This window comes from Bos indicus x Bos taurus, chromosome 7 (assembly GCF_003369695.1).
Source record: "Bos indicus x Bos taurus breed Angus x Brahman F1 hybrid chromosome 7, Bos_hybrid_MaternalHap_v2.0, whole genome shotgun sequence".
NCBI classification, from domain to species: Eukaryota; Metazoa; Chordata; class Mammalia; order Artiodactyla; family Bovidae; genus Bos; species Bos indicus x Bos taurus.
Window position 1 is genome coordinate 66,525,535 of NC_040082.1, and position 26,711 is coordinate 66,552,245.

The following is a 26,711-nucleotide window of genomic DNA, read 5'->3' on the forward strand; positions in this document are numbered from 1 at the left end:
GGGAATCATGGGCTTATATAATGTCAGAAGTACAATAAATGGTAAACAGCACAAAGCAGGTCTAAGTGGGAATGGGCCAACAGCATACAGGTGGTCTTCTGTTCTGCAGTTGTTCCCTGTTTATAACAAAAACTGCCCTGTGAACCAACGCCTCTAGGGCTCCATCACCACAGGGCTGGGCTGGCCTCCTCTGCCTGCCCTCCTGACAGCACCATTTCCACTTCCCCATGACACAGAGATGGCCTCCATCACCCCACTCCCCCATGCCCAGTCAGGCAGAGCTGACCTTGAGGCCTCAGGGCTGAAGAGACGCCTAGGACACACATGGAAGCCTCGGCTCAGGGTTGTTTCACCAGCTTCCAAAAAGGCTGCAATGCCAGATCTTCCGGCCTGGGAGTACGATGCTACAACTTCGCCCTCAGGCATGATTAGTCGTCACCTTTAAAACCCAGCTGTCTTGTGAGGACATGTCTTGTGGGTGACTGTCCTCTAACTCACAGTGGAGACTCCAGGCTCTACCTGGAAAAGTTCCCTTCAGCAGCAGTTTTTTTTTTAATAATTCATTTTTATTTTCAGCTGTCCTGGGTCTTCAATGCCTTGCGAGGGCTTTCTATAGCTGCAGTGCGTGGGTGCTTTGCATTGCAGTGGCTTCTCTTGTTGCAGAGCGTGAGCTCTAGGGCACATAGGCTTCAGCAGTTGCGGCTCCTGGGCTCTAAAGCACAGGCTCAGCAAGTGTGCTTAGTTTGCAGCTCACAGGCTTAGTTGCTTCAGGGCATGTGGGATCTTCCTGGAGCAGGGATGGAACCCGAGTCCCCTGCATTGGCAGGCAGTTCTCTGGCTGCTCACTGCCAGCGTTCTCTTCACGCCCTTCTTCTCCTCCCCAAGCCTTTTCTCTGATCTTCCTTGGAGCCTCACGCACCTTAACAGTTTACTCTTTGTTTCTAAATGAAAATTTCACTTATTTTTACCTTTGCTTCCCAAATCTGATTGGCTGGTTCTGGGTCCGGTTTTTGTGTCTGTCCTTCATGTTTGAATTTCTGATCCTAGGTGGTTTCACATCTTCCACTGCTGGGAGAGTCTTGTCCGTCTCAGGTCCCATGTTACATTCTGGGGAGCCTAGGGCTCCCGGCTGTGGGGATGCGGGACCTCTACCCATCTTAGCTGGCTGCTCCCAAGGCCCGGCAGGGGTGGGCGGGAGGCCAGGCTCTGGAGAGGCTGGGCACATTACTTATTTCATGGGCAGGACATTGCATGCCTCGGGGCTTCCTCATGTTGTCGTCAGTGACTTGGGGTCCCTGTGAAGCTGCTCCAGGAGCCGCTACAATCTGGGTCAGGCCAGCGTCAGAGGGCAGCATGGCCGGATCTTAGTGAGGGCCCACCTCCTGGCCTGCAGACGGCTGCCTTCCTGCTGTGTCCTCCAGATCAGTGGTCATTCTTCGTCTCTGTATAGGGACCCTGGCCCCATCCTGGGGGCCCAATCTCCTAAGACCAACCCCACTGAGGGTTTGGCGCAAACTCTAGGCCCCCAAGAGGGCGTTTCCTCAGCCATCCCAGGGCTCCTTGCTTTACTGCAGGTTTCACTGGAGACCCAGCCATCCAGACACTGGCTGAGGCCCTTCTGCTCCTGGAAGGGAATCCGTCTGAGTGGGGGTTTCAAGTGGACTTGTGTAAACTGGGGCAAAGTTCCCCACTCTTTACGTTTGTATTTGTGGCTCCTCTATTCTCACTGTTATGTAGTTAACTGATTTTCCACTTGCCCCATATAAACCAACCCGGTTCTTATCTCCACTTCAGTTCTCTTACCTTGTTTCCCACCTCCGTTTCTTCTGAGCAGGGCGTTGCTACTCCCTGGCTCCCTCCCCAAGTCGTGCACCTCCTTTCCGGACACCCAGTGGTGCCTGTCCCTTCCCAGACACACCCCTCTGACAGACTGGACACCACGCTGGCAAGTGTTTTCATTTTCCTTTATTTTTTTTAAAAAAGCCCCTAAGTTCTATGGCTTCCAGGAAGCATCAGAGAAACGGAAGTGCCATTTCTGTACACTTTGTAAAGCCAGACCTAGACGCACGCACCGCGAAGACGCCCCAGCTGCTCTGCCCGCAGCTCGCAGCCCCAGGGGACCACTGGGACCGCACTGACGGGGCTGCCCGCTCCACACACACCTGCGGGGCTCAGACGGGCTTTAAGGCGCTTGTCTCCAGGCTCGGCCGGCAACGCGGAGCGACACAAAAAGCCCACACACGCGCCGCCCACGGGCCTCGAGGTGGCTGCCCCCAGCCCAAGTTCAGGCCGGCGGCTCCACCGACAGGTGCACAGGACCCCTGAGGGCCGCGCCTGCCGGCCCAGGCTTTGGTGCAGCATTGTGGTTGGGGGCCGCCCCCACCCCGCCTTCCCTTCCAGTCTGGGGAGGCCCAGGGCGGGCTCACCCCCGGCAGCAACGCCCCGCAGCGCCCCCTCGAGAAAACGGCCTTTGGATCGAGGGAGACAAGCTGGACTTTATGACACTAACGGGCAGGCGGCGGTGCCGGCGGCCGCTCTACTCACTCAGCAGACGCGGGCGGGGGCGCAGGGCAGGGCAGCCGCTGTGGTTTCTCTTTTCCTTGTTTTAAATAGTTAATGCTCTCGGAGGGGAGGACTAGACACAGGTGTAGAAATCTCGGCCAAAGTCTTATGTGAAGGTCGTGACCCGGCGCAGGGGGCAGCAGTGCTGCCGGCCTGCAGTCTGCGTCCGGCTGTGGCCAACGCGGCCATGGACAAGCTGGCCCCGGGGGGCTGCAGCGGGAGGATTCGGGGGTCACTGCCCTGGGGTCACTTGTGTCGCTGTAGCGATTTTCTCTTTCTCCTTTTGAAGAAACAGCAGCACCTGGAAGGGGGACGCAAGGCTGGAAGGGGGCACAAGCTGCGGAAGGGGTGAGGGTGGAGGAGCAGGAGAAGGGTGAGGACCCAGGACATCCCTGCTTCCCGTCCCTGCCTCGGGCCTTACTTTGTGTCGTCAGCCACCTCCACCTCTGCAGGGGCTGTGATGGGGGCGTTGGAGTGCCCGGCGGTGGGGTCATCGGCATTCAGCTCCCCGTTGGTGGAGTTAAGTGCCTGCGGGGGGCGGGGGTGGGGAGTCATGTAGGCCCCGCCTGACACCCCCACCCCCCTACACACACACACTTTGGTGCGGTCCTTGGCCCGGCACTCACCTGGTTTTTGCTGTAGAGCAAGGCTTTCTCTCGAACCTGAGGCTGCGCGGGCAGGTCAGAGTGAGCCGTGCCGATGGGCGTGGGCTGCAAGGGAGCCAAAGGCAGCTGAGGCTCAGCTGGGGGCCCCTACCAGCCACTCTCACCTGCCAGGGGCCCCTCCCGTGCCAGCCCCCCTCCCTCCACGTACCAGGGGCTTCCCGGCCCAGTCGTACTCGTAGTCAAACACGAAGCCGCTGCGGTCAAAGAGATCGGTGAAGAGCTTGCGCAGGTAGTCGTAGTCCGGCTTCTCGAAGAAGTCTAGGCGCCGCACGTAGCGCAGATAGGTGGCCATCTCCTCTGCAGACACCAACAGGGATAGTGGAGGCCCGGGGCGGGGGCACCGGGCAGGGGTCTGCAGAGCACGGGGGCGGGGGTACGTGGGGAGACGATTCTCACCTGGGAAGCTCTCACAAAGCACCTCGATGGGAGTGGCCCGCTTTGTGTCCCCGATCTTCTGGTAGCGTTCCTTGAGCGTGTCGGCCTGCGGGGGAGTGCAGTCAGCACCTTGGCCCCCCCGCCCACCCGCGGGAGACCTCCCACCTGCCCACCCGGCCTGACCCACCCACCTTGAGCCCCTGCCAGGGTAGGCTGCCGCGCAGGAAGTACATGAACATGTGGCCCAACGCCTCCAGGTCATCACGGCGACTCTGCTCTGCGGGGGACAGCAGGTCAGCTTGGCCCTCCCAACCACCATCCCCTGCCCGGCCCACACTGCATTCACTCACCCTTGCCCAGGTGCGTGTTGATGCTCATGTAGCGTGCCGTGCCTGTCAGGCTCTTGTGCTCACGGTACGGGATGTGCTTCTTGGTCTCGGGGTCGATGTACTCCTTGGCCAAGCCGAAGTCGATGATGTGGATGGCATGCTGCCGCTTCGTGCCCGGCCGCCCCACTAGGAAGTTCTCTGGCTTCACATCGCGGTAGATTAGGCTCTTGGTGTGCACGTACTCCATGCGCGTGATCTGCCGGTGCGCGGGCGGTAGGTGGGCCTCAGCCCGCCCTCTGCGCCCCCCACTTCCGCCCCACCCCGCCCCTTCCGCCCCAGCCCGGCCCGCACCAGCTGGATGGCTATCATGAGCACCGTCTTGAGCGTGAACGTGCGGTCGCACAAGTCGAACAGGTCCTCTAGGCTAGGCCCGAGCAGCTCCAGCACCATGGCGTTGTACTTCCCGCACGGGCCGAAGTAGTAGACCTGAGGGACGCCCTCTGCGGATGGAGGACACAGACTAGCGCGGTGCCCAGGCGGGCTCCCCCGGTTTCCCCACGCCCGGCCCCGGGGTACCTGCGGCGCTGAGCTGCTTGTAGAAGCGGTACTCCAGGTGCAGCTGCGGCGCCCGGGACTTGATGGGCTCCTGGGAGGGACGAGAGGACGCATGGGCGGCACGCAGGGCGCAGGCCTGCCCTCCTCCCGCCCCGACCCTGGCCAGGTCCATCGGGACAGCTGCCGCTTGGGGCTAGGGGCAGGGCTTGGACTCACCAATTTGATAGCTACGTATTCATTTGTATAGAGATTCTTTCCTGTGGGAGAAGCAGCACGTCAGGCCCGCGGGACTTCCAGCCCACGAGACAGCGCACCACCCACCCCTCCAAGGGGCATCTCCTGTTCCCCTCACAGCCCTCCTTATGCTTGTCCCCTCCTTTCCCGGTCTGGGAGGGAAAAGGATGCCCGCAGGGGCTCCCCCCGGCTGTGAGCACCCCCACCCATCCCCGTCCCCAGGCCAACCCTGCATCCGCCCACTGGGGGCTGCTCCCCTGTCCTCAGCGGGATCCTTCCCGCCAGCACGCCCACGCACTCCAATTTCTCCCATCTGGAAGAGTGAACACAGAACAGAGTCCTGGTGACCCCAAGGCCTTCTTTAGCTCCGGAGACCTGGAGGAGACATCCATACCACCCCACGCCCCGTCTCTGTCCCCAGATGCTCTCTGAGCCCCCATCCACCAAGCCATTTGACCAGCACTCTCCCCTCTCAGTTCTAGGGACCCTCGAGGGCGCCCCCCAGCCCGCGCCCTGCCTGTAAGTCCAGACGTCTGTTGGACAAGCCCCACCCCCTCGCCGTGGAGCAAGGGTCCCAGGCCGAGCCCCTTCCCCAGCCTGAGGCTTGCCGCACAAAGCCGATCGGGAGGAAAGTAACCTGTATCCTTGGCTTAGAAACTGACATGCCTGGGGCAGGAGGTCTCTCGTAGCCCCTCACCAGCCACCTGGACCTCCAGGTGTGCATGGAGAACCAGCTACTGTGCTCAACCTCATAAAACTGCAAACACAAAAGCTCCAGAACCCCTGCCCTGGCCAGCTTTTCACCTGCTAGTTCCCATCCTTGGCTGAGCCCCAGACAGCGCCCAGGGGTGGCGGCCTGTGTGCACACCCAGCAACCTGCCGCACCCTCTCTGCCCCTCCCAGCACCAGCCGGCCACCCTCTGGGGCCTGAGTGCTAGCAGGCCCCATGGTGTGCTGCGCCCCCAGGAGACCTCACGCTGAATCCCCCCGCTGCTGCACCTTGCTTCTGAGACGGTCCAGCATGGGAAGAGGCCTCAGCTAACCCTCCATCCCCCTGCAGTGGGACAGTGTGAATGACCAAGGTGCTGGGCCCACCTGCCCCACCCATGGGGTGCGTGAGACACCGGTGTGTAGGACCACACAGGCAGAGGCCAGGGCCCACATGCCTGTCAGTCAGCTCCCTCCTTCCCCCATTCTGGGTCTCTCATCACTGTGGCCCCCGCCTGGGGTCTTCGGCTCAGCCCCTGCTCCTCCAGGGCCTCGGTTTCCGCTATGGTGCACAGTCAGGTGGTCAATTTCCCCAGAGACCTGACAACATGGCCCCCAATTCTGCAGAGGAATCACGCCTTGGGAATTAACGTCACAATGCGTTTAGTGCTCAGCATAGTGCGCATACCACCTTCGTTAGGTTTATCCTGGAGGCACCTGGAGGGTAGATTTTTAAATGTTTCTTTTCCAACTGTTGCTCCAAAGGAGAAATACAGCTGATTCATGCTGGTACACCCAGCAGCCTTACTAAACTCACTCCCTCCTGTTTACTGAGCAGCTACTCTGGCCTCCGCACATGGACAGTCAGGCTGTCTGGATGGGTCATGGTGTTTCTTCCTGTCCCATCTTTCCACATTTGGTCCATTCACTGCTGCTGTCGGGAAAGGGTACCCTCTGGGACCCCTCCTGCAGCCTCTATTCTTCCATTCCGATGAGTAAAAGACACCCGTGGGCAAGGAGAGAAAGCCTCCATCTAGTCCTGTTTGTCAGGTTTTGAGTAAAAAACAGGCATGCCTCATGTCCCCCAACATTTTATTATGAAAGCTTCAAATACAGCAAACTGGAGAGCCGGGTGCGCAAAGCCTGCACCCTTGCCACCAGGCGCATCAGCTCGCGGTCTGTTCCACTCTGCTGCACAGCTGCACGGTTGTCACCTGTTCATTCTCAGATGCGTCTCAAAAGTTGTAGACCTCAGTCCCCCGTTTCCTAAGTACTCCAACCTGCAGGCCACCTTTAGTCTGTACTTAGTCCCTGTCTTTCCCTTGGGAAGCGACATTTATCATTGAAGAGCCCTGCATCTGATGAGCTCTGTGCCACCCCACCCCGTCAGGACAGAGCGCATCCCACTCACCTCCCAGAAGAGGCCTTCCTTCAGCAGCGCATCACTTCCTGGCCAGGTCTGCTGGCTTGCCCTGCCCTCCACACCCCCAGTCGCCTGGCTGCTGGCTCCTGGGAGGTGTCTGTTTGGATCTCACGCCCAGTTTTAATTGTACCACCTGTCTTCTGACTGAGCCATACCCTTTTCCTGTGCCATGGACACTGGCATTTTGTCCAGGGGTGCTCTGCAAACAGCACCTCCCAGTACGCAGCTCACCTGCTCCTGCTCTTAACAACACTTCTGGACGTTTAAACTTCGATGATGTCTAACTGGTCCCTTCCAGTAAATGGTAGTCTTATTCTGTCTTGTGGTAGAAACCTCATGTTTTGCCATTTGTGAGCTCCGGGGTTCAGCTGAGTTGAAGGTGAATGTGTGATCTGTGCACACGCACACATGCATGCGGGCATCTGAAGTCTGTGGTTACAGTCTCCCCATGGACCTCAGGTATTCTGGGCTCGGCAGAGGGTGTGAAGAGTAACAGTCTGAGAGGCATGGTGAAGAACAACTCAGGCGGGACACTGTGAGCAGAAGGGAGATGCCAGGGGCTGCCCAGGGCAGGAACAGGGTGCAGGCACTGCATCCAGGGCATGGAGACTCCCCGAGCTCCCCTGCATTCGGCTGAAAACCCAGAGAGCCCATATATTGGGAGGGGGTGACTCCCGCCCTTAAATAAAGTCTGCTCTTGGGCCAGCCTATCAAAGCTGCAAGCCAGCCCCTCATGGGTTCAAGATGAGTCCCCAGGATGAAGCATAATCCAGACCTCACGGGTGCTATCCACGTTGTCCAACATATGATCAAACATCAGTACACATGTGAAAAACGGGAACAGGACCGTAAGAAGGAAAAACAGAATCAAAGGGACCATAGACACTGGCGTTTAAAATAGACACTGCAGACGGGAACCCTCCTACACTGCTGGTAGAAATGTAAGGTCGTGCAGCCACTGTGGAGAGCAGTATGCAGGTTCTTCAGAAATCTAAAAACAGAGCTGCCATATGATCCTCCAATTGGGCATATATCTAATGAAAACTCTATAAATTCAAAAAGACACATGCACCCCAATGTTCACAGTGGCACTGTTCACAGTAGCCATGATAGGATGCGGAAGCGACCTAAATGCCACGGACAGATGAGTGGATACAGAAGATGTGGTACATATATACAATGGAATACTATTCAGCCATAGAAAAGAATGAAACAATGCCATTTCCTGGTGGTACAGTAGATAAAAATCCACCTGCCAATGCAGGGAGCACAAGTTCCACCCCTGAGCCACAGTGACTGAAACCATCCGCAACGAGAGACGCCACCACAATGAGGAGCTAGTGCACCGCAAAGAAGAAGAGCCCCCGCCAGCCTCAACTAGAGAAGCCTGAGGCAGCAAGGAAGACCCCACAGGGCCAAAAATAAATTTTTTAAAAAGATGAAAAAAAAATGTCTGTATGTGTAACTAAATCACTCTGCTGTACGGTAGAAGTTAATACAACGTTATAAATCAACTATATGCCAATTAAAAAATGACTACTTTAAGTAAATTCAAGAATTAAAGGAAAAGATGGGCAAAATTAACAGATGGAAATAACAGGAAAAATAAGAGGAATCAAATGGAAGTGAAAAATATCATGTATGAAATGAAAATTTCAGTGGATGTACCTAATATATTACAGATGCTGCAGAAGCAAAAAAAGGGTGAACATACAATAAAGAAATGCAAGCTCTCCAGATTGAAGAAAGAAAACAGACTAGGAAAAAACTCAAAGGAACTTGAGGGACCTGTGGGCTAGCATCAAACACTCCTGACAGGCTTCTCAGGTGGCTCAGTGGTAAAGAATCTGCCTGCCAATGCAGATCCCTGGTCCAGGAGGATCCCACATGCCACAGCAACTGAGCCCATGTGCCACGACTGCTGCAGAGCATGCACCCTGGAGCCCGTGCTCTGCAATAGAAGCCGCTGCAACGAGAAGCTCACACACCGCAACTAGAGTGTAGTCCCAACTCAGTACAAATACAGAAAACCCCACACTGCAAGAAGACCCAACACAACCAAAAAGAAACAATTAAAACAACACTCCTAACCGTATGTGACTGGAGTATGAGAAGGAGAAGAAACTGAAGTAGAAAAAATATTTGCAGAAATAACGGCACTCCTTTCCCAAATTTAATGAAGAAGGAAATGGCAACCCACTCCAGCGTTCTTGCCTGGAGAATCCCAGGGACGGGGGAGCCTGGTGGGCTGCCGTCTATGGGGTCGCACAGAGTCGGACACAACTGAGGCAACTTAGCAGCAGCAGCAGCAGTGCAGATCCTACAAACTCAATCCCAAGCAGGATAAACAGAAAACCATACCTAAACAAGGCAGAATCAAAATCTGAAACCAAAGACAAAAAGAAATCTTTGGGGGCTTCCCTGGTGGTCCACTGGTTGGGACTCCACTCTGCAATGCCGGGGATACCAGTTGATCCCTGATCAGGCAAGATCCCACATGCCACGGGGCGACTAAACCTATGTGCCACAACTACTGAACCCACGATCTCAAGCCTGAGAGTTGCAAATACTGAGCCCTGCACACCCTAGAGCTTGTGCTCTGCAACAAGAAGTCACTGCTACGAGATGCCCATGCACTGCAACTAGAGCAGCGCCTGTTGCAAGAAGAGAAAGCCTGTGCCCAGCTTCCTGAAGACCCAGTGCAGGCCAAAAAAAAAAAATGAAAACAAGACAAACGATACACAGAACGAGGCTCGGCATTAGTCACTGGGGAAAAGCAAATGAATTCCATATTAGGCACCATTTCACACCCACCGACAAGCTCAGAATGGAAAGCCAGCAACCTGAAGTGCAGAGGCGGCTGTGGGACATCCAGCGCTCTCCTGTGCAGCCTGCAGGGTTTAAAGAGGTTCCCGGCTCCGGAAACCAGTCTGGTGGTCCCTCATAAGCACTTACACTCTAGAAGAGCGCCCTGGGGCGGTTTTATTCACAACACCCCAGATCTGGGCACCGGTCCCTAAGCAGGACGAGAGGAGAGAGGAACCCAGAGTCACTTAGGCAGGCGCAGGCAACCAAGTGACTGAGCAGCAGGGGCGGGCGGGGGTGGGCCCGGGAGCCGCGCTGACACCGCTGGCGCTCCAGCCCCGACCAACCTTTACACACGAAGGGCGCAGCACGCAACACATCGGTGTTCTGTACCTGGGTTTCGGAGCAACAACAGAACCTGGATTCTTAAAAAGCATTTTTCTGCTGAAATTACCCAGACCCGTGCGGTTCAGGCTGCCGCCCCAAATGCCAAGGGCAGGACCCAGGGGTGTGAGTGCATGCGCGTGTCCGTGAGAGCAGGTGCACATGCTCCATGGGCAGCAGGGCTGGGTCTCAGCCCCTGACGGGCAGTGAGCGGTGCAGGCCAGGCTGGGGGGAACCCTTGGGAAGTTGCAGGGGGGGATTCCTGTGTCTCCCCCGCCCACACCCCTGCCATCAGCAGCCTGGCCCCGCCCTTGAACCTGGAGCCCTAGAGCCTAGGCGGCAAGGCTCTGCTGGCCCCACTCCAGCGACCTCGCAATCTGCCAAGGTGCAGACTCTAGCCGGGCCTCCACCCAGCCCCATGGGGCTGCCGGACACATTTGACACTGGCAACAACAGCCACGAGCTGGGCAATGACCACTAGACAGGGACTCGGGATCGCCCAGAGCGATATATCCCAGCATATCCCAGGATATGCCCCTGGTCCTCTGCTCTGCCCCATCGGGTACCATGGGCCAGGAGCCCCCAGCACAACTGCTCCTTCCCAGGGGGGCAGAAGCCCCACGCACTTACCTGTGTCCCATCCCCACGACTCCCACCACCCCTGGGGCCCCAGACGTGATCGCACGGGGCTCACCTAGCCGGAGCTCCCCGAAGTTGCCACAGCCTATCTTCTTCCCGACCCGGAAGTTGGGGCCCACCATCAGGACCCCCGAGCTGGTCCCCGAGCTGCGGACGCTGTGGCTGGCCCGACCGGCGGCCTTGGACATTCTCCGGCCCTCCTCCGACTCCCCTTTCCCTCCTTTCTTGTCAAAATCCATAAGTTTGTGGTACCCTGGCCTCTCCACGGTGACTCAGCTGCCGTGCAAATCTGGCTCCACGGAGACCTGCGGTCGCGGCGGCTCTTCGGGGCTAACACCCCATGGCGCCCGGCGCGCTCCGGCTAGTGGGACGCGGGCGCACACGAGGGCCTGGCCGCAGCGCTCATCTCGGTGGCCTCCGGGTCGCACATGGGGGGAGGACTCATGCTGCTGACGGGTCCCGGGGGCTCAAATCTCGTGGCTCTCGGCTGGAGGAGAAACAGAGGCCCGGGTTAGGAGGACACGTGCCTCCCCATCATGCGCCCCGAGGTCCAGAGCACAGCTTGGCCAGACCTGGGACTGGGCGTTCACTGCTGGTGGAACCTCCTTCTGGAAAGATCTGAGGCACTGGTGCAACCTGGAGCCTTTTGGGGGCTGAGGGGTGGGAGGTTCAGGCCTCTTGAGAATCCCACATGCTGCCTGCCCCTGCCCCCCCAAGGACTGCAGGATGGCTGTGTGGGCAGGGGAGATGCCCAATCGAGTGATTGAGGTGCCACCCCCCGCACGCGGCACTGAGCCCTCAAAAGAGGACAGACGCAGAGCAGTACATGCAGGGGCCTCGGAGACAGGCCCCACCATTGACATGGGACTCCAGAGAGGCCCCTCCCTCCCCCACCCAATGTCCAGGCCTCGTTCCAGGAGCTCGTGACCCTGTGGTTAGGTGGGTGACCCGCTGCTTCGGGACAGAAAGCAGGCAAGGAGGGGCTGTGGAAAGCAACACCAGCCTGGCTTCACTTGGCCCAGCAGCCCCCTGCCTTGACAGGGCTGGCTGGGCACGTGTTGCTGGGGTGAGTCCGACCTGGCCTCGCCAGTACAAAGCTGGGGTTGTGGGTGGGATGGCAGGCACCCCCACAGTCCCCCAGGTTGCAGGAGAAGCAGCCCAAACCAAGGGGTGCAGACACATGGGGCAGGTGCCCTGAAGCAACCCAGGCTGTGTCTGTGGTGTGGGCTCCTCCCCCCGCACCCCTTCCTACAGTGCCCTGCATACCAGTCACCCTGTGTCTCGAGAGAGGAGGGTCTCCTCTGCCAGCCATCCCTTCTCTCAGCCACAATCACTGCACCCTCCAACAGGCCTTCCACCACCTCCTGTTCTCTCACACCAAAGTCACAAAAATCTCTCTAGAAAGAAAACACTAGCATCCTCCTCTAACACCTCCCTAGCCCCCCTAGGGCCCAGACTGGCCACTGTGAGGCTCACACCTGTGCCCCTCCCTACCAGGCACTCAAGGGCGGGCACCTGGTGAAGGCCATGCCCACTTAACAGCCAAGGTGAGGGGAGGCAAGGCCAGAGCCAGCTCCTGCCCAGAGGGTAGGGCGGACCAACACCAGGGCCCTGAGGCTTCAGCAGGATCAGCTCTGTAGAGCCTGGTGCCCCAGCCCCTAAATGGGTGCTCACACAGCCTCCAGCGCTGATACATGGAAGGGCCAGGCAGCCCCCTTGTATCACTGACGGCACAGGTGCCAAGAACAGGCTCCAAAGGGGGGACCCCCTGGCCACGTGCCCAAAGGCAGGACCTACAAGCTGGTAGGGCTGAGGCCAGGGTGCTCACACACACGTGTTACAAGCCCGTCCCCGCTCGGGCACAGCCCAGGAGAGTCCCAGACAGGCAGGAGCCCAGGCTTCAGGCCAAACCTCACTGCTTACAGCCGGCAGCGCCCACGCTTCCCAAACACATGAATAGCGTGTACAGACAATCCGACCCCAGCCAAGACCCGCGCACCCAGCTCCACCACTGCTCGGGTTCCTGGCGGCCACATCCGCCTGTGCTAGGGCCCAGCCTGGGGCCTTGTGAATGCGGCTCTTACCACCAGCAGCATGTGCCGCCGCCTGAGACCAGTGGCCTGGCACCTGTGGACAACACACCCATCACTGGGCTCAGGGGCGCTGGCCTGGCCAAGCAGCTGCTGCTCTGCCTTGACCTCCTATCTCCAATGGTTGCACTGTGGGAGACTGGCCAGAACCACTGCAACGCCAAGGGGGATCAGACAGCCCGGCAGGAGTGACCAGAGGGAGGGAGGGGCCTGACGGAGGAGCTGGGGGCTCAGGACAGAGCAGGCTGCCCAGGACAGAGCAGGCTGCCCACCCCCCTGCTCCACGGGCTGGCCTCCACCTCGAGGGGCCATGCTGAGCCCCACTTGCCCACAGTTCCCTGTGGGGGGAGGATGTTCAACCTCAAGGATCTGGGAGTTAACTGTGAACAGCTGCTACAAACTTATAAGGAAATAACTATATTAAAAACATTAATATGCAGTAGAGAGCAAACGACTAATAGGGACCTACAGTAGAGCACAGAGAACTCTACTCGATACTCTCAATGACCTATATGGGAAAAGAATCTAAAGAAAAGTGGGTATGTGTAAACCTATAAGTGGTTCACTTTACTGTATACCTAAAACTAACACAACATTGTCAATCAACTCTACTCCAATAAAATTTAAAAGCAGACAAAACGGCCAGCAAGCCCACTGGGGTGGAGACTGAATGCTTAGTTCTGAGCCCCTGGGACATCTTTATTCACATCTGGAGACGATGACCACAGGGGGCTTACAACCCCTTCCAGAGAGGACAGATCAAAGGCTCTTACTAGACCTTGGTTTCGGAGAAGGCAATGGCACCCCACTCCAGTACTCTTGCCTGGAAAATCCCATGGATGGAGGAGCCTGGTGGGCTGCAGTCCATGGGGTCACTAGCAGTCAGACACAACTGAGCGACTTCACTTTCACTTTTCACTTTCATGCATTGGAGAAGGAAATGGCAACCCACTCCAGTGTTCTTGCCTGGAGAATCCCAGGGACGGGGGAGCCTGGTGGGCTGCCATCTCTGGGGTCGCACAGAGTAGGACACGATTGACGCGACTTAGCAGCAGCAGACCTTGGTTTATGCTTGCAGAGTTGTGCTACAATCACCTCTGGTTCCAGAATGTTCCATCCCCCAAAAGGAGGCCTGGTCCCATCAGCAGTCACCTGCCTCAGCCCCTGACAACCAGGAACCCACTCTCTGTGTCCGTCTATCAGCCTGTTCTGGATGTTTCCCACCAGTGGGATCACACCCTGCGTGTCCTTCTGTGTCTGCTTCTCTCACTGAGCATCGTGTTCTCAGGGTCTGTCCACGTGGTAGCCATTGTCAGGGCTTCTCTTCTTTCCGTGGCTGAGGGATGCTCCTGGGTGTGGAAGGACACACTCACCCATGGAAGGACACCCAGCTGTGTCCACTCTTGGGCAACAGTGAACAGAGTGGCTACAGTGCTTCTGCACAAGTTTCCAGGAGGCCACGTGCTGTCCCCTCCCAGGCACTACCTACGGCTAGAATGGCAGGGTCAGGTGGAGGCTCTAGCTTAATTGCTGAAGGAACTGGAGGCTGCCTCCCGTCAACTGTCCTGCTCCCACCGGAGCTCTCCACTGCCTCGGGGTGGTTCTGATCTGCATTTCCCCAATGGTCCCGCTCCACCTCCAGATACACGCCTTCCCTAGCACTCCCTGCCCCCATCCAGCACTAGACACACTCCTGTGAATCACTCACTGCCTGTGGGAACAGCACCTGCAGGGGATGGGCTAAAGGGCTGAGGGTCTTCACAGGGAGGCGGGACAAGGGCCTTCCCACCTTGGGAGGAGGTGAGCCCGGAGGCCAGAGTGGAGCCTGGCTCAGAGCAGCTGGACACCTGACTTCATGGGAGCTTGTGCCCATGACTCGGTAACACGCCAGTGTGGGATTCCAGCAGAGCGAGCCCATGCCCTGCAAACATCAGGGTACCTCCTGCTCCCAGATATCACACCTGCATGGGTGACCCTCCTTTCTCTGAAATCCTACCAGATTCCACAAGTGGATACCAAAAGCCCCCTACCCCCGGATGGACACTCAGAGGTGGTTTCCTGCCAGATTTTTTTTCCTGTTGGAAATTAACTAAAACACAGGTCCGTGCATGCACCCCCACCCACAAAGGTGCACCAGAGGGGGCCGGAGAGCCCACGGGAAGCTCAAAGACAGCAAGGAGACACCAGCATTCTCCTGTCTCCTTGCCCGAGGACACTGAGGGCACTGCCACCAGGTGCCCCTGCCCACGAGCGGCAGAGGGAGAGCCAGGGAGTGTATGGCTGGGGCAGGACACTGCAGGCCCTCACCCAGGGGATGGAGGAGCCATGTGTGGAGGTCTGGAGGGACAGCAGCCCAACCAGGAAGACCAAACATGGGAACAAAGTAGGGGAGGGGAGGGCTGGAGACTGGGGCTCGACTTCCTGGCCAACAAGATGTGGGTGCATCCGCGTCGATGGAGGAATGGTGGGCAGGGGCACCCATTCTTGCAGTCCCCATGCTGCTGCTGTGACCTACTCATCCCACACAGGCAGGGACTGAGGTCTGGGTCCCACTTTGTGCAGTTTTTATGGGGCAGCATCACCAAACATCACTCTGCCCCGACAATACACACAAGGAACCCTCCAGGAGACCTCACTTCCCTGTGCCCCAACCCCAACTCTCCCAGAGGCCCTCCCCGGTCAGCAGCACAGGGCACCCAGACCCCTGGTGTCCTGCCCTGAGACTCCATTCTGAGCTGTGACCCCTGGTCCAGGCGGGTCATGCTCTCAGCCCCACCCCGAGATCCAGAGCGGCCTCGGCACCTCTGTCTGGCCTCCAGCTGCAAACCTTTCTGAGCCCACAGAGCTGCCTTCTGAAAGCCGCAAAGCCAGGAGGCCTGTGCCCTCGGGCTGGCTGGGAGGTCTCTGGGTGCAGGACGTGAGGCCCAGGGCAGGGACTCTGCCCCCGCAGCCCCTCCTTCAGCACTGCCTCTGGGGACCCCGGTAAGGCCCAGTGCCTACTGTAAGTGAGCCTTTGCACCAGGAGCGCCATGCTGGCTCCCATGCCGTGTCCCTGGGGTCCGGCGAGCAGCACAGGGACAGCGACCAGGCCTGAAACTAGAAGCTGTGGTGGGTGTGCTGCCCCAGCCCGGCCCCCCAGCCCATATGGCCCTGGCAAGACACCAGAGGCCCGACCCATCCGTCAGGCTCTGGACAACAAGGCAGGCGTGTGGCCACCACAAGGTCACCACCTGCAAGGGACAGTGGCCACCAGGAGACGGGTGAGGAGTCCAGACCCTAACCCTCCCAGAGACAGGACGCCAGTGCCTACTCACCCCGTGAACAGCAGCTACCACCCACCACACCATAGGGGTCTTCCTGGGTCCTCTCTCGGGACCTCAAGGGGGACGGCCAGAGCGAGTCACCCATTGGCCTGACGGGTGCAGGAACGACAGAGTGGACACAGGACTAAAAGTGAGCTAAACGCTGCCAGGAGCCGGAAGTCGGTAGGTGCCCCGGCCCACCTGGTGAACCAGGAAGCGGGTGTGTATGATGTCAGCACAGGCGCTAAAACTCATGGGGGGAGAAAGGGAGCCCAGCCCTACACCTGACCCGAAAGCAAGCCAGTCTCACCCCACCAGCATGGACCCCAGTTCCTCCCTCCCAAGGGCACCCGGACTCACTCCTCGCTCAGGGAAGGCCCCCAGGGGTGTGGACTCTGCTCAGGCCCTCGTGGTCAACTTAAGCCCCAGGCAGGCAGGGCTCCCAGCCCACCCCCAACCCCCCCAGCGACCCCCGGCCTGCCTTCCAGCTCAGGGGGCTTACCTGCTGCGTTCTCCTGGGGGTCCTCCATCTTGTCAGGGCCAGGCCCAGGCCCCCTGGCAGGGGCCCCAGGAACCCCCTTCTCTGACCGTCTCCACCCAGTGATGTCACAGTCCCCACTGACATCATGGGCACAGCCCTGGGCCAGAGTCAGGATGCATCTGGAGCAGTGGCAGCAGCTTCCCTCCTGGGGGTGGCCCCACCACACACTGCGGGCTCTGCCGTGGTAGCCACCCGGGAAGCGCAGGGCTCTGGGACGACCCTGGCCACAGCCTCCCTCAGGCACTTCCAGACACACACGTCCCCCTCCTCAGGCTGAGCCTACTGACTTGTATAGGCAGGGCCTCCCTCCAGGAGTCACCCAGGCCCTGGGCCCGAGAAGCCACGAGAACCCCAAGTGCCAGGTTGTGGCACCTACGCACCACTCCCTGAAAGGGACTCAGGCTCTGGAGATGCGCCAGCCAGGGGGGCCGCAGCCTGGAAGCCTGAGGTCACTGACAGTGTTACAGCAGAAAGAAAGGGACTGGGCCGAGAACGGGGACCAGACCCCAGGACAAGGCCAGCGTCCAAACAGTATCAAGCAGAAACGGTTCACGACATAGGATTTACGACAACGGAACACAACCCTAGATAAATGGGAAAGGAGGGAGCACCCGCCAGGCAGGGGCTGCAGCAAACCTGAGGGAAAGGCCCTGTGCGAGGACATGCAGGGTTCACTGAGAAAGGCAAGGAAGACGGTCAGAGTTCACGCTCGGGGTCATGAAGAGCAGGTGTGGGCAGATGCGCAGGTTCAGCCAAGTTACAGACGAGCCCAGAAGGATGTGGGACTCTGCACTTTCCTGCAGCTTTCCACGGACTTAAACACGTGCATGTCAAACCCCTCGGCCCCATTCCAGCACGCAGCAGGCGCTTCCATGGTGGGGGCGGGGTTGCTGGACATCAGGAATGGGTGGGGCCAGGCCATGGGCTTGCTGGAGTGACCAACAGCTCGCTCCCTGGGCACACTTGAAAGCCCCCACAACTGAGAGCTAAGAGAGGGATGTGGAAAAGAGGGATCGGGGAGGGACACAAAAGGCGCTCAAACGACGCATAACGCCTGGTGAGAAGGGACAACTGAAGGCACGGAGCTGGGGCTAGGCGGCCACACGGGCCACAAACGAGAAGACAGGTACACATACAGGAATGGCTGTACTCCCACAGAAGGGCTGGCGACTGGCAGAGCCCGGGGGCCTGGGGCAGAGAGGACGGGGGAAACGCGGACCCTGGCTGAGGACGATGCACCAGGACCAGCCCATCAGCTGCGATGTGAGTGACACTCAATGGAGGTGTGACCCACGGGGACCCCAAACTGACCCACAGACTCGCTATAAACCTAACATTGCTCTGAAACAAGAGTCTATTTAAAAAACAACCTCCACCACCTCTGGCAGCACCCCCCAGACCACCTCTCCCTCTACACGGTGCGAGGTGGGCACACTCCTGCCCAGGACCTTTGCACCCGCAGCCTAGCACCCGCCCAGCCCCTCGGCCTCCACCAGAGCACTCGCCATGCCACCAGTCCAGCAGGCACCCGTCCCAGGGACACAGTGGGCGCCAGGCAGGAGCACAGCTGCTCCTTGGCATCGGGGTCCACAATCCCCAAAGCAGAGCAGGGAGGCCAGGTGACACCCTGGCCAGAGAGAAAGATGGAGCCCCAGCTGAGCACGGGGAGGGGACACAAGCCCTGAAAATGATGGAAACGTGGACTCTGGGGCCAGATGAGGGGGAGACGCCTGATGACCTCTGGAATCCTGGCTGGCCTCTGCTAGCAGGTGCAAACTCTCCTGAGCTCAGAAAGGTGGAGAGGGGAATGGGAGAGCTGGGCTGGACCACCCTCCAGAGTGTGTAGCCTCAGCCCAGGGCAAGGGGCTGTGTGGGCAGACACATTAAAGACATTAAAGGGCCAGAGCACCTGCAGACCCACCAGAAAACCACATGCCCTGTCTCCCCGTCTTACCGGAGCTGGCCGAGCATCACTCATCCACCCAGCTCCCCTGCTGGGGGAGATGGCTCCTTTAGTCTGGACAGGTCCTCAGAGATTGGCACATCCTAGACAAGGACCCAGCCCCTCTGCTCAGGACTGATGGTGGGGGGAGGACCAGCACCCGCCTACCACATGGGATCCCGTGTCCCAACTGGAGCCTCCCCAGACCTGGTGCAGCAGGGAGAGGGCCAGGCCAAGGCACAGGAGCACAAGCCCCCGGGAGGATGGCTTCACTCCTGTGGGGGAAGCTGGAATGGTCTCTCTCCCCAAGAAGGAGGAGACCCACGGCCACTCCCAAAGGGGGTTGCGGAGCACAGCGAGCAGCCAGACCTGCCTGTTACACACCCATGGTGTATGGGGGTTTGGAAGGACGTCACTGACGCGTGAACAGTGCCCACCGCCTGATTCTGAGTGAGTTCTCAAAACTTTCCCACGCTTGGCCGAAACACCCATTTTCCTCAATGTGTGCGTGTCTTTTGCCCCTGAAAAACACCGACGACGGGATGGGATCTACAGTAACACGCGGCCAAGGCACCTGGCCCCGTGGGGCTGCAGTCCCTCCCGGCACCCAACAGGCCTGCTCAGAGGGGCACCAGGATGGAAGACCCCGGGCTGGCCTGGGGGTCTGAGACGCCAAGGGGCAGAGCCGCCCTGGCCCAGGTCCTCTGAAGGGCTGGCGCTCCAGAAACTGCAGGGCAGCAGGAAGACGGTCTTCCAGAAAATGGCCAGGGTTCCCAGGCCTGGAGGAGGCAGAGACACTATGACCAAGGGTCGGACCCTATAACGCAGGACAGGACGCAGAACCTGGAGAGGGAGCCTGCAAGGACGGGGACAATCAGGACCCTCCTCCACAGCAGGTGGCACAGAAGACGAAGCAGCCACTGTGGAAAAGACAGCAATTCCTCACAAGAGTCACCACTCGATCTCCTCAGTATCCACCCGCGGGAACCGAGAACACATCCACACAGACCCGTGTGCACAGCACGCAGGCATCCACAGCCGCTGGACTCACGACTGCTACGCGGCCCACACAACCCAGTGAACACACGTGTCCCTCCACACGGGAGTGTCCTTCAACCAAGAAAAGGGGTGACGCCCTGACATTCATTACCACATGGAGGGACCCTGAGAACACGATGCTCAGTGAGGGCAGCAGACACAGAAGGACCCACAGGGTGTGAGTCCGCTGATGGGAAACATCCAGAACAGGACGATCCACAGACAACATTGTGGGGTAGTGGTTCTCAGGGGCTGTGGTTCTTTTGGGGTGACAGATGTTCTGGAATTGATTCTGGTGATAGTTGCACAACTTGTGAATACACTAAAACCACCGAGGTCTCCTCTCCAGTGAACTTTACGGTCGGTGAGGTGTATCTTAATTAAAGCCAGTGTAGCATGTGGCATCACAATAAAGCTGTCAGGAAGGGCGTGGGGCTGGGCGCGCGGCCCAGAGCAGGGCTCCTCTGTCCAGTGTGGGTCAAAGTCCGACCCTCAGGCAGCTGCCAGAGCCACACCTCCCACTCCTGTGACAGATGCGGTAACCATTTCAGACAGGAATCAAGAGGTGTGCACCCACAGGAAGAGAAGCCAGGGAGAAGGCGGGGAGGGGAGGAAGGAGAGCTTGGTCCTCCCCAGCAGCGCTGGCCCAGGCCGAGGGGACACAGAACTCACCCACTGCTCGCCCAGAGCTCTTCAAACTAGCCAGGGCGGCCACCCGGCTCATGCTTACCCGCACCCACCCCGGGCTGCCCTCCCCACCCGAGCCACCCTGCTGGCCTCTGGCCCGTCTCTATCCATGAGCTGGCAGCACTCCAACCTTGGTCCCCCAGATTGGCCATGAGCTGGGGAAAAACCCCTGGCTGAGAGGCTGCATCACAATCACCAGATGCCCCACCTGCCCCCAGATGCTGGCTGGAAGGACCACCACCGGATCGCAGAGGTTCCACTCCAACCCACCAGCGCCAATGCGGCCCTGAGCCCCAGACGGACGGGAGGAGGACGCCAGCCTACGGTGGCCAGACGCAGATTAAACACCAGACGCCCAGCAGACAACAGAAGGTCAGATAAGCAATGAGTTAACCTTTACTGCAAGTGTGTCCCACATGCCACCCGGGGTAGTTTATGCCAGGCGACTTTCGACCGTTTGTAGGAACTACAATTGCGCCTGGCGCCCCACGCTTTATCAGCAATATCTGGCCACGCCTGACAGCCGTGCCGACAGCCTCCCGGCAGGACTCAATCCCCAGGGCCCTGATGTTTTTCTACTCAAGCTCTGTATTTGTTAAAATAGAGTGTTTCCAATGAAAATTTAAGCTTCCAAATGGTGATAAGCCACACACACCCAAATATGAAGGATGTAAACTATCTCAACAGTAACCTCTCACACCGACGACGTGTTTGACCGTTTCTCAGATACCCCAAACTAAATGAGATAAACAGGTCACCTGTTTCTTTCTACTTTCTAACCAGCATACTGCCCACCATCCACGTAGCTCTCATCCTGTCCGTATTGGGGGCAGGGGCTGTGGGTCTTGACAGATATGTCTGCCTCCAAAAGACTCGGGACCACTTCCCCCCAGGGCACCAGCATGACCATTTCTGACTGGGAAGTCGAGGCCAGGGTGTGAGAGGCGCCAGGCATGCCCTACAGCCTGCCTGGGTTGGGGGCACAAGTTGGGGGCACAAGCCAGGGGCACGTGGGGACTAGCCAGGCTGGAGCTTCTGGGCCAAGGGTCTCATCATAGACTCCCCGGGCCGGCCACACAGGAAGCCCCAAAAGCCCAGCCACAGCCTGGAGACCAGAAATAAACCAGGAGGGACCGTGCGGGTCACCCTTGGGCCAGCAGGAGAGCGGCCCGAGGCAAGAGCAGGGGACACTGCCCTGTGGGGGGACCTCAGCCAGCCACCACGTCCAGTCCACAGGAGCAGTATCCCTCCTGACTTGCTTCCACAGACTTCCTGCTCCCGAGGGCAGAGGCATGGGGCTTGTGGAAGCCCAGAGACAGGCTCAGGGAGGCCCTGAGATGGGCAACCGCAAGCCCCTCAGCTGCAGCTCACTGCGCACTGCAGGCTGGTGGGAAACGGCGAGGTGGGTGCTCACTGGACCCGACTGCCTTGACTTGACACCGGGCAATGCCTAGACATTGTCCCTATGTGGCTGCCCTCGAGAATGACCTGCTCCAGCACCCACAGGGCGGAGGGGACAGACCTGGCCTAGAGAGCACGTCCCTGCCTACAGCTTCAGAGGAAACAAGCCCATGTCCCGGGGCCGGCACGGGGAGGGAGGACTAGGCCTGGGCAAAGAGCCCCACAGCTGCTCCCTGCTGGTGTGAGAGTAGAGGCCGAGGCAGGGCACTGGCGGAGGACACAAGGGGTCCTGGAAGCTGCCAGTGCCTCAGGTGAAGCCACACAAGCAAAGGGCTGCCAGGCCAGTGGGTCTCCGTGGGCGACTCCTAGCACACGGTGTGATATGGTTCCTATAAGATGCCAGGCTCCCAGTGTGGGCCCTGGAATAACCCCCAAGCCAATTCTAGAACCCACAAGGAAGGGAGCCCTCAGGGCTCTGCACTCTAGGCACCAACCCCATCCCTCTGTTGCACCCCTCTTCTCTCTCAAAGCCCTTGGTCTTCCCAGAATTATCTCCCTTGGATTCTTCATCTCAGCCTACTCCCCATCCAGGTGCCCCACACGCAGCCCCGCTGGGTCACCCACCAGGCTCCCAGAGAGCCCTGCCACGTGCCCATCAGCTGGGCCCTGGGACTGCAGTGAGCACGAGGGTCACTGAAAACTCTCATTGAGGTTCCATGGAGGCTGTGGGTCCCACAGGGAGTGACACTGCCCTGCAACCCTGCCCTGCAACCTGGGGTGGGAACAGCCGGACCTCCAAAATGGGGATCATGCTGGATCACGCCAGGGGTGATGTTTAAGCACAGCTTTTTAACACTCTGAGGTGTGTCATGAACCAACACAAAGTCGTGATGCATGAGGTGTATCTGTTTCTACCTTTGAACAGTGATGCCGTGACCCAGGACGACACAGGACACTATCTGCACCTGGGTGCCCCCGCCCTCCACCTGCTGGAGAGACTTCCGTTGCCTTTCCATTCACACAGAGGCACTGCCAGCGGGGGCACTGGCGAGAGCAGCCCTGCCAGTGGCTCAGGCGCAGGGACACCTGGCTGGCGCCGACGCACGCACTCACGCACACACGTGCGCATGTGTTCTGCAGGCTAGATCTATGCAGCGAGGGGAAGGGCTCGCCCTCCTTAATTTAAGCTACCTGGCTTCTGCCACTCACTGAAAGGGACTTACAGGAAAGCTGCAGACACCTGGGCAAGCCAGATCAGTGGACCATCCTGGGTGCCGAGGGGACACGTGGGGTTCTGAGAAGGAAACGCCGCCATTACCCCCTGCCTGAGAATCCCACCGGCCATCTGTATGGACCCCCACATCACAAGGGTATGTAGGTTCTGCCAGGAGCTCAGTGGAAAATGGGCAGGACTGAGGGGCTGAGGCCAGAGGAGCCGGTCTTCCCACCCTGAGCCTCTTGCTCAGGCTGCATCCAGTGGGCAGAGAGGGTCCTGAGGAGCACAGGCCTTGGCAGAGTGAAGGTCCTCCTCCTGGAGATCACTTGGGCCTCGCTTACTCATATGTAGAAAGGGAGCTTGGGGACTCGCCCAGCAAGGCCCCCAAGTGCCCGAATAGGGTGGGGCAGGTGCAGAACTGCTCAAAGTGGGACCTTCTGCACCACCGGGCCTCGTTTCCTGACCAGGCAACAGAAAGAATCCTGACTCGTGGCTTAGCGCGCACCTGCTGCCTGGATCACAACAGCAAGGCCCCCATTCAGGTACGACAACCCCAGAGAAACACCCAACACTGATGGTGACCACAACCCAACCCACACATGCAGCTCCTTTACAAAAGCCCTTTCCAGGGAAACCAACGGTTCCCCCCACCACGCTGACCTGCCCGACGCGCCCCCAGCCCTGCTGCCAGCTCCCCCCCCAGACTAAGGCCTTGTAAAGCCTCTCTGTAAGGCCTCTGTGGTCCCGGGGGGAGGGGGGTAGGTCTAGAAACTTTTTAAGACAGAGACCAAGCCCCACAAGAGCCCTGAAGAGAAACGCTGCACCTCTGAGGCAGCCATGGCAAGTCCACCCGACGAGGCTTTCCTGGTGTCCCAGGCTGTCCAGGAGACATGCCCTGTCCCCAGGTACTGCCTTGTGGGGGCTGGGCCCTCCCTGAGCGCTACCCACCAGTAGATCCCCAAGGCTCAGGTGGCCCTGCAGCTGTCCGGAACACCTCTCAGCTGGCTGGCTTCCCTGGAGCTGGGATGAACAGATAGGACGCGTTCAGTTTATTAAAAAAAAAAAAAAAAAAAACCTCACCTACTTCCTCTTGCAACCCAGAGGTAATTACTAGGTAGTTAGAAGGAGGAGGTGGTTCAGATGGAATCAGAAGCCACAGTTCAGAGGAGTCTGTGCTCACAGGACCTGCTGTCACAGTTCAGAGCCAGGTGACTAGATGCCTGTCCCCAACCCGCCTCAGAGAAATGACAGAGATCCAGAATCAGATGGGAAGGCCTGACAGCAGGGGGGTCAAAAACCAGAGCCCTGCCCAATGCCTGCTGCAGACCTTGGGGTGTTGCCTATAGCTGGGGTGGAGATCCAGCCAGCTCCTTCCAGATCTCCTTCCCTCTCTCCACTGCCAGATGCAGCAGACACAACTGGCCCCCCGAATCTGGGAGCTGCCCCCCACCAGCTAGATTCCCACCCCACACTCACCACCCCCATTCCATTCCTCAGAGGCTGGGCCACAGATACCACCGCAGGGGTTGAACTAAACATCTGGGGCTCAAGAGACAATAAGATGGGCCAGTAAAGTCTTGTCTAGCCCTGTGTGTGCTGCTGAGGGAGCTATAGTCAGCCTGCCCTCCCACCCCCACCCCAACCTCTGCCTGCAGAGCCCAGAGGAGGCCACAATTCAGTGGAAACACAGCAGATAAAAACAAACTCCTGGCAACGACCACAAACTTCCCCCAGCAGCTCAGTCTGCTCCCCTCGGGGGCCACATCTAGCCCCCCAGCGGCTACCCCCCCTTCCCTATCAGAGCCATCCTCCCCCTCAGATTCGTGTTTCCCCACTCATCCCTCACACCCTGAGCCAAAGGAGCCCCTGGGGGGGGGGGGGTCAGGAAACGCCAACTGAGCCTGTCTATGTCCCTCAGGGCAGGGACGAAGGTGCCCAGAAGCCCCTCAGGATGGATGTGTGGGCACTCCCAGGAGCTCCAGACACTGGCCCGGCCTGGAGCCCCCTATTGAGGGGACTGGGGAGAGAATGCTGGACTCCACCTACGTGCACGGAACCCTCCAGGCCGTTTCCTGCAAACAATGCCATCCGGAGGCCAAGGGAATAACCCAGCTGCCCAAAGCCGGCCCAGGACGACGCCCCGGACGTCAGAGCAGGGCTTTCTCTCAGGCCCCCAGCCCGGTCCTGAACGCCTCCCCTGAGAAAACTGGGGCAGAGGGAGCAGGGGAAGCGCAGGACAGGGAGGGGGTGGTGTGGCTGCCGGGCACGCAGACGTCGGCCCCCCCCTCCTTCATCTGAAGTGTTTCCGGAAAACAAAGCCGGTGGCGAGGGCGGAAGGAGGAGGCGCAGCCCGGCGAGCGCCGGGAGTTCCTGAGCTTCCCACAACAGGTCCCCCAGCCCAGACCCCTCCTGCTGTTCCCCTTTCCTGCCCGCAGCTCCCCCAACATATCTGCAGGGCCACAAAGGGGCGAGTGTGCGCGCCAGCGTGGGGAGGAGCGACGGGCCCAGCGGAGAAGGCTGGAAGGGTGGGAAGCCAGGGGGAATGGGCAGTGGGCTTGAGCACTGGGGGGGCAGTGAAGGAGGGAGGTGGGGTGGGGCTGAGGGAAGGACAGGCCAGCAGTCAGGAGTGACGAATCCGTGGAGAACACTGAGGTCTGGAGTGAGGGAACAGTAGAGTGTGGAGAGAGAAATGGAGGAGGAGGGGAATAGTGAGGTCAGTAGTGTGAGGATCTGTAGGGAGTGACAAGTGGCAGGACCTGAGTTTGGGAGTCACTGGCAACGACAAGGTCTGGAGTGCAAGGGGGTGGGAATGAGGAGTTGGGTCGACAGTGTGGGGGTCACTGGGCTGTAGGGGCAGTTGGGGTCGCCGTGGGGGGTGCAGTCGGGAGTGCAGGGCTTCACAAGAGCAGGTCCACATTGTGGGCGTCTGCGAGGTCCGGGAGTCCGAACTGCGGGGAGTAGGGGGTGCGGGGTCTGAGGAGTCTTCGAGACATATGAGCAGAGGGTCTGGGGGTCCGCGGGGGTGGGGCCGCAGGGCCAGGGCGCGTGTCCGCCGCCGCCAGCGAGGGCGCGCGCGTCGTTACCTGACAGCCTCCGCCGCGGCCGTGGCCCCGGGGCCGGACTGGGCGGCTCGGGCTCCCTCAGCAGCGCTGCGCGGACCCCCGCTCCGGACCCTGTTCGCGCTCCGGCTCTGGCTCCGGCGCCCGCCTGGGTCCCCGCTCCCGCTCCCGCGCCGCCGCCGCCGCCGGCCTCCGCATGTTGGGCGCGGGCCGTCCCCGCCGCGCGGGCGCCCGGCTCGCCCCGGTCTCGCAGCGTCGCCCGCGGCCCGCGCTTACGCCGCCAGCGTCGCGGGGGAGGGCCCGGCGCCCACTGCGCAGCCGCTGGAGGCCTTGGGGCGCGCACGAGACGTCACCGAGGGCGGGGCCGGGGCGGCGCGCCCGCCGCTTTGCGGCAGCGGGTGACGCCGCGCGACAACCGCCGCGCTTTGCGGCCGCTCCGGGGTGGCCGGGCCACAGCCCGCCGGACTACAGGAGGCCCGCGGCCGTGAGGACACGCAGGGGCTGAGAAAGAACTGGGGCCGAGAAAGAACCGGGCCCAGTCCACCCTCCCGGGGGGGCGGGGCTCCCGCCGCCGCCGACCTTGGCCCCCCCCACCGTTGCTATGGTGACGCGTGGCCGGTCGCTCCGACACCGCCCCACCGCGCTTCTGTGACGTCAGGGTCTCGCCACTTGACGTCACGGCCGGGCGGCTCCGCGGGGCGTGGTAGCGCGGGGACCCGCCGACTTCCGGGGCGGGCGGCTGGAGTCGGGTTGGGT

General features: G+C 59.7%; 1 protein-coding gene across 2 annotated transcripts; it reads right to left on the minus strand.

Annotated features, from left to right (window-relative positions):
- Nucleotides 1–1,950: 1,950 nt before the first annotated feature.
- CSNK1G2 (casein kinase 1 gamma 2) lies at nt 1,951–26,244 on the minus strand. Of its 2 annotated transcripts, XM_027546525.1 has the most exons (12): nt 25,980–26,244; nt 10,735–11,166; nt 4,703–4,743; nt 4,508–4,577; nt 4,283–4,431; nt 3,953–4,187; nt 3,794–3,879; nt 3,624–3,708; nt 3,376–3,524; nt 3,189–3,272; nt 2,984–3,090; nt 1,951–2,863 (listed from the first exon to the last, which is right to left on the minus strand). In XM_027546525.1, the coding sequence occupies exons 2-12, from the start codon at nt 10,916–10,918 to the stop codon at nt 2,809–2,811; spliced, it is 1,245 nt and encodes a 414-aa protein (XP_027402326.1). In that variant the 5' UTR covers nt 10,919–11,166; nt 25,980–26,244; the 3' UTR covers nt 1,951–2,808. The 2 variants fall into 2 exon arrangements, with proteins under 2 accessions (XP_027402326.1, XP_027402327.1); XM_027546526.1 differs by lacking the exon at nt 25,980–26,244 and having other exon boundaries at nt 10,932–11,035.
- Between the last annotated feature and the right edge of the window lie 467 nt (nt 26,245–26,711).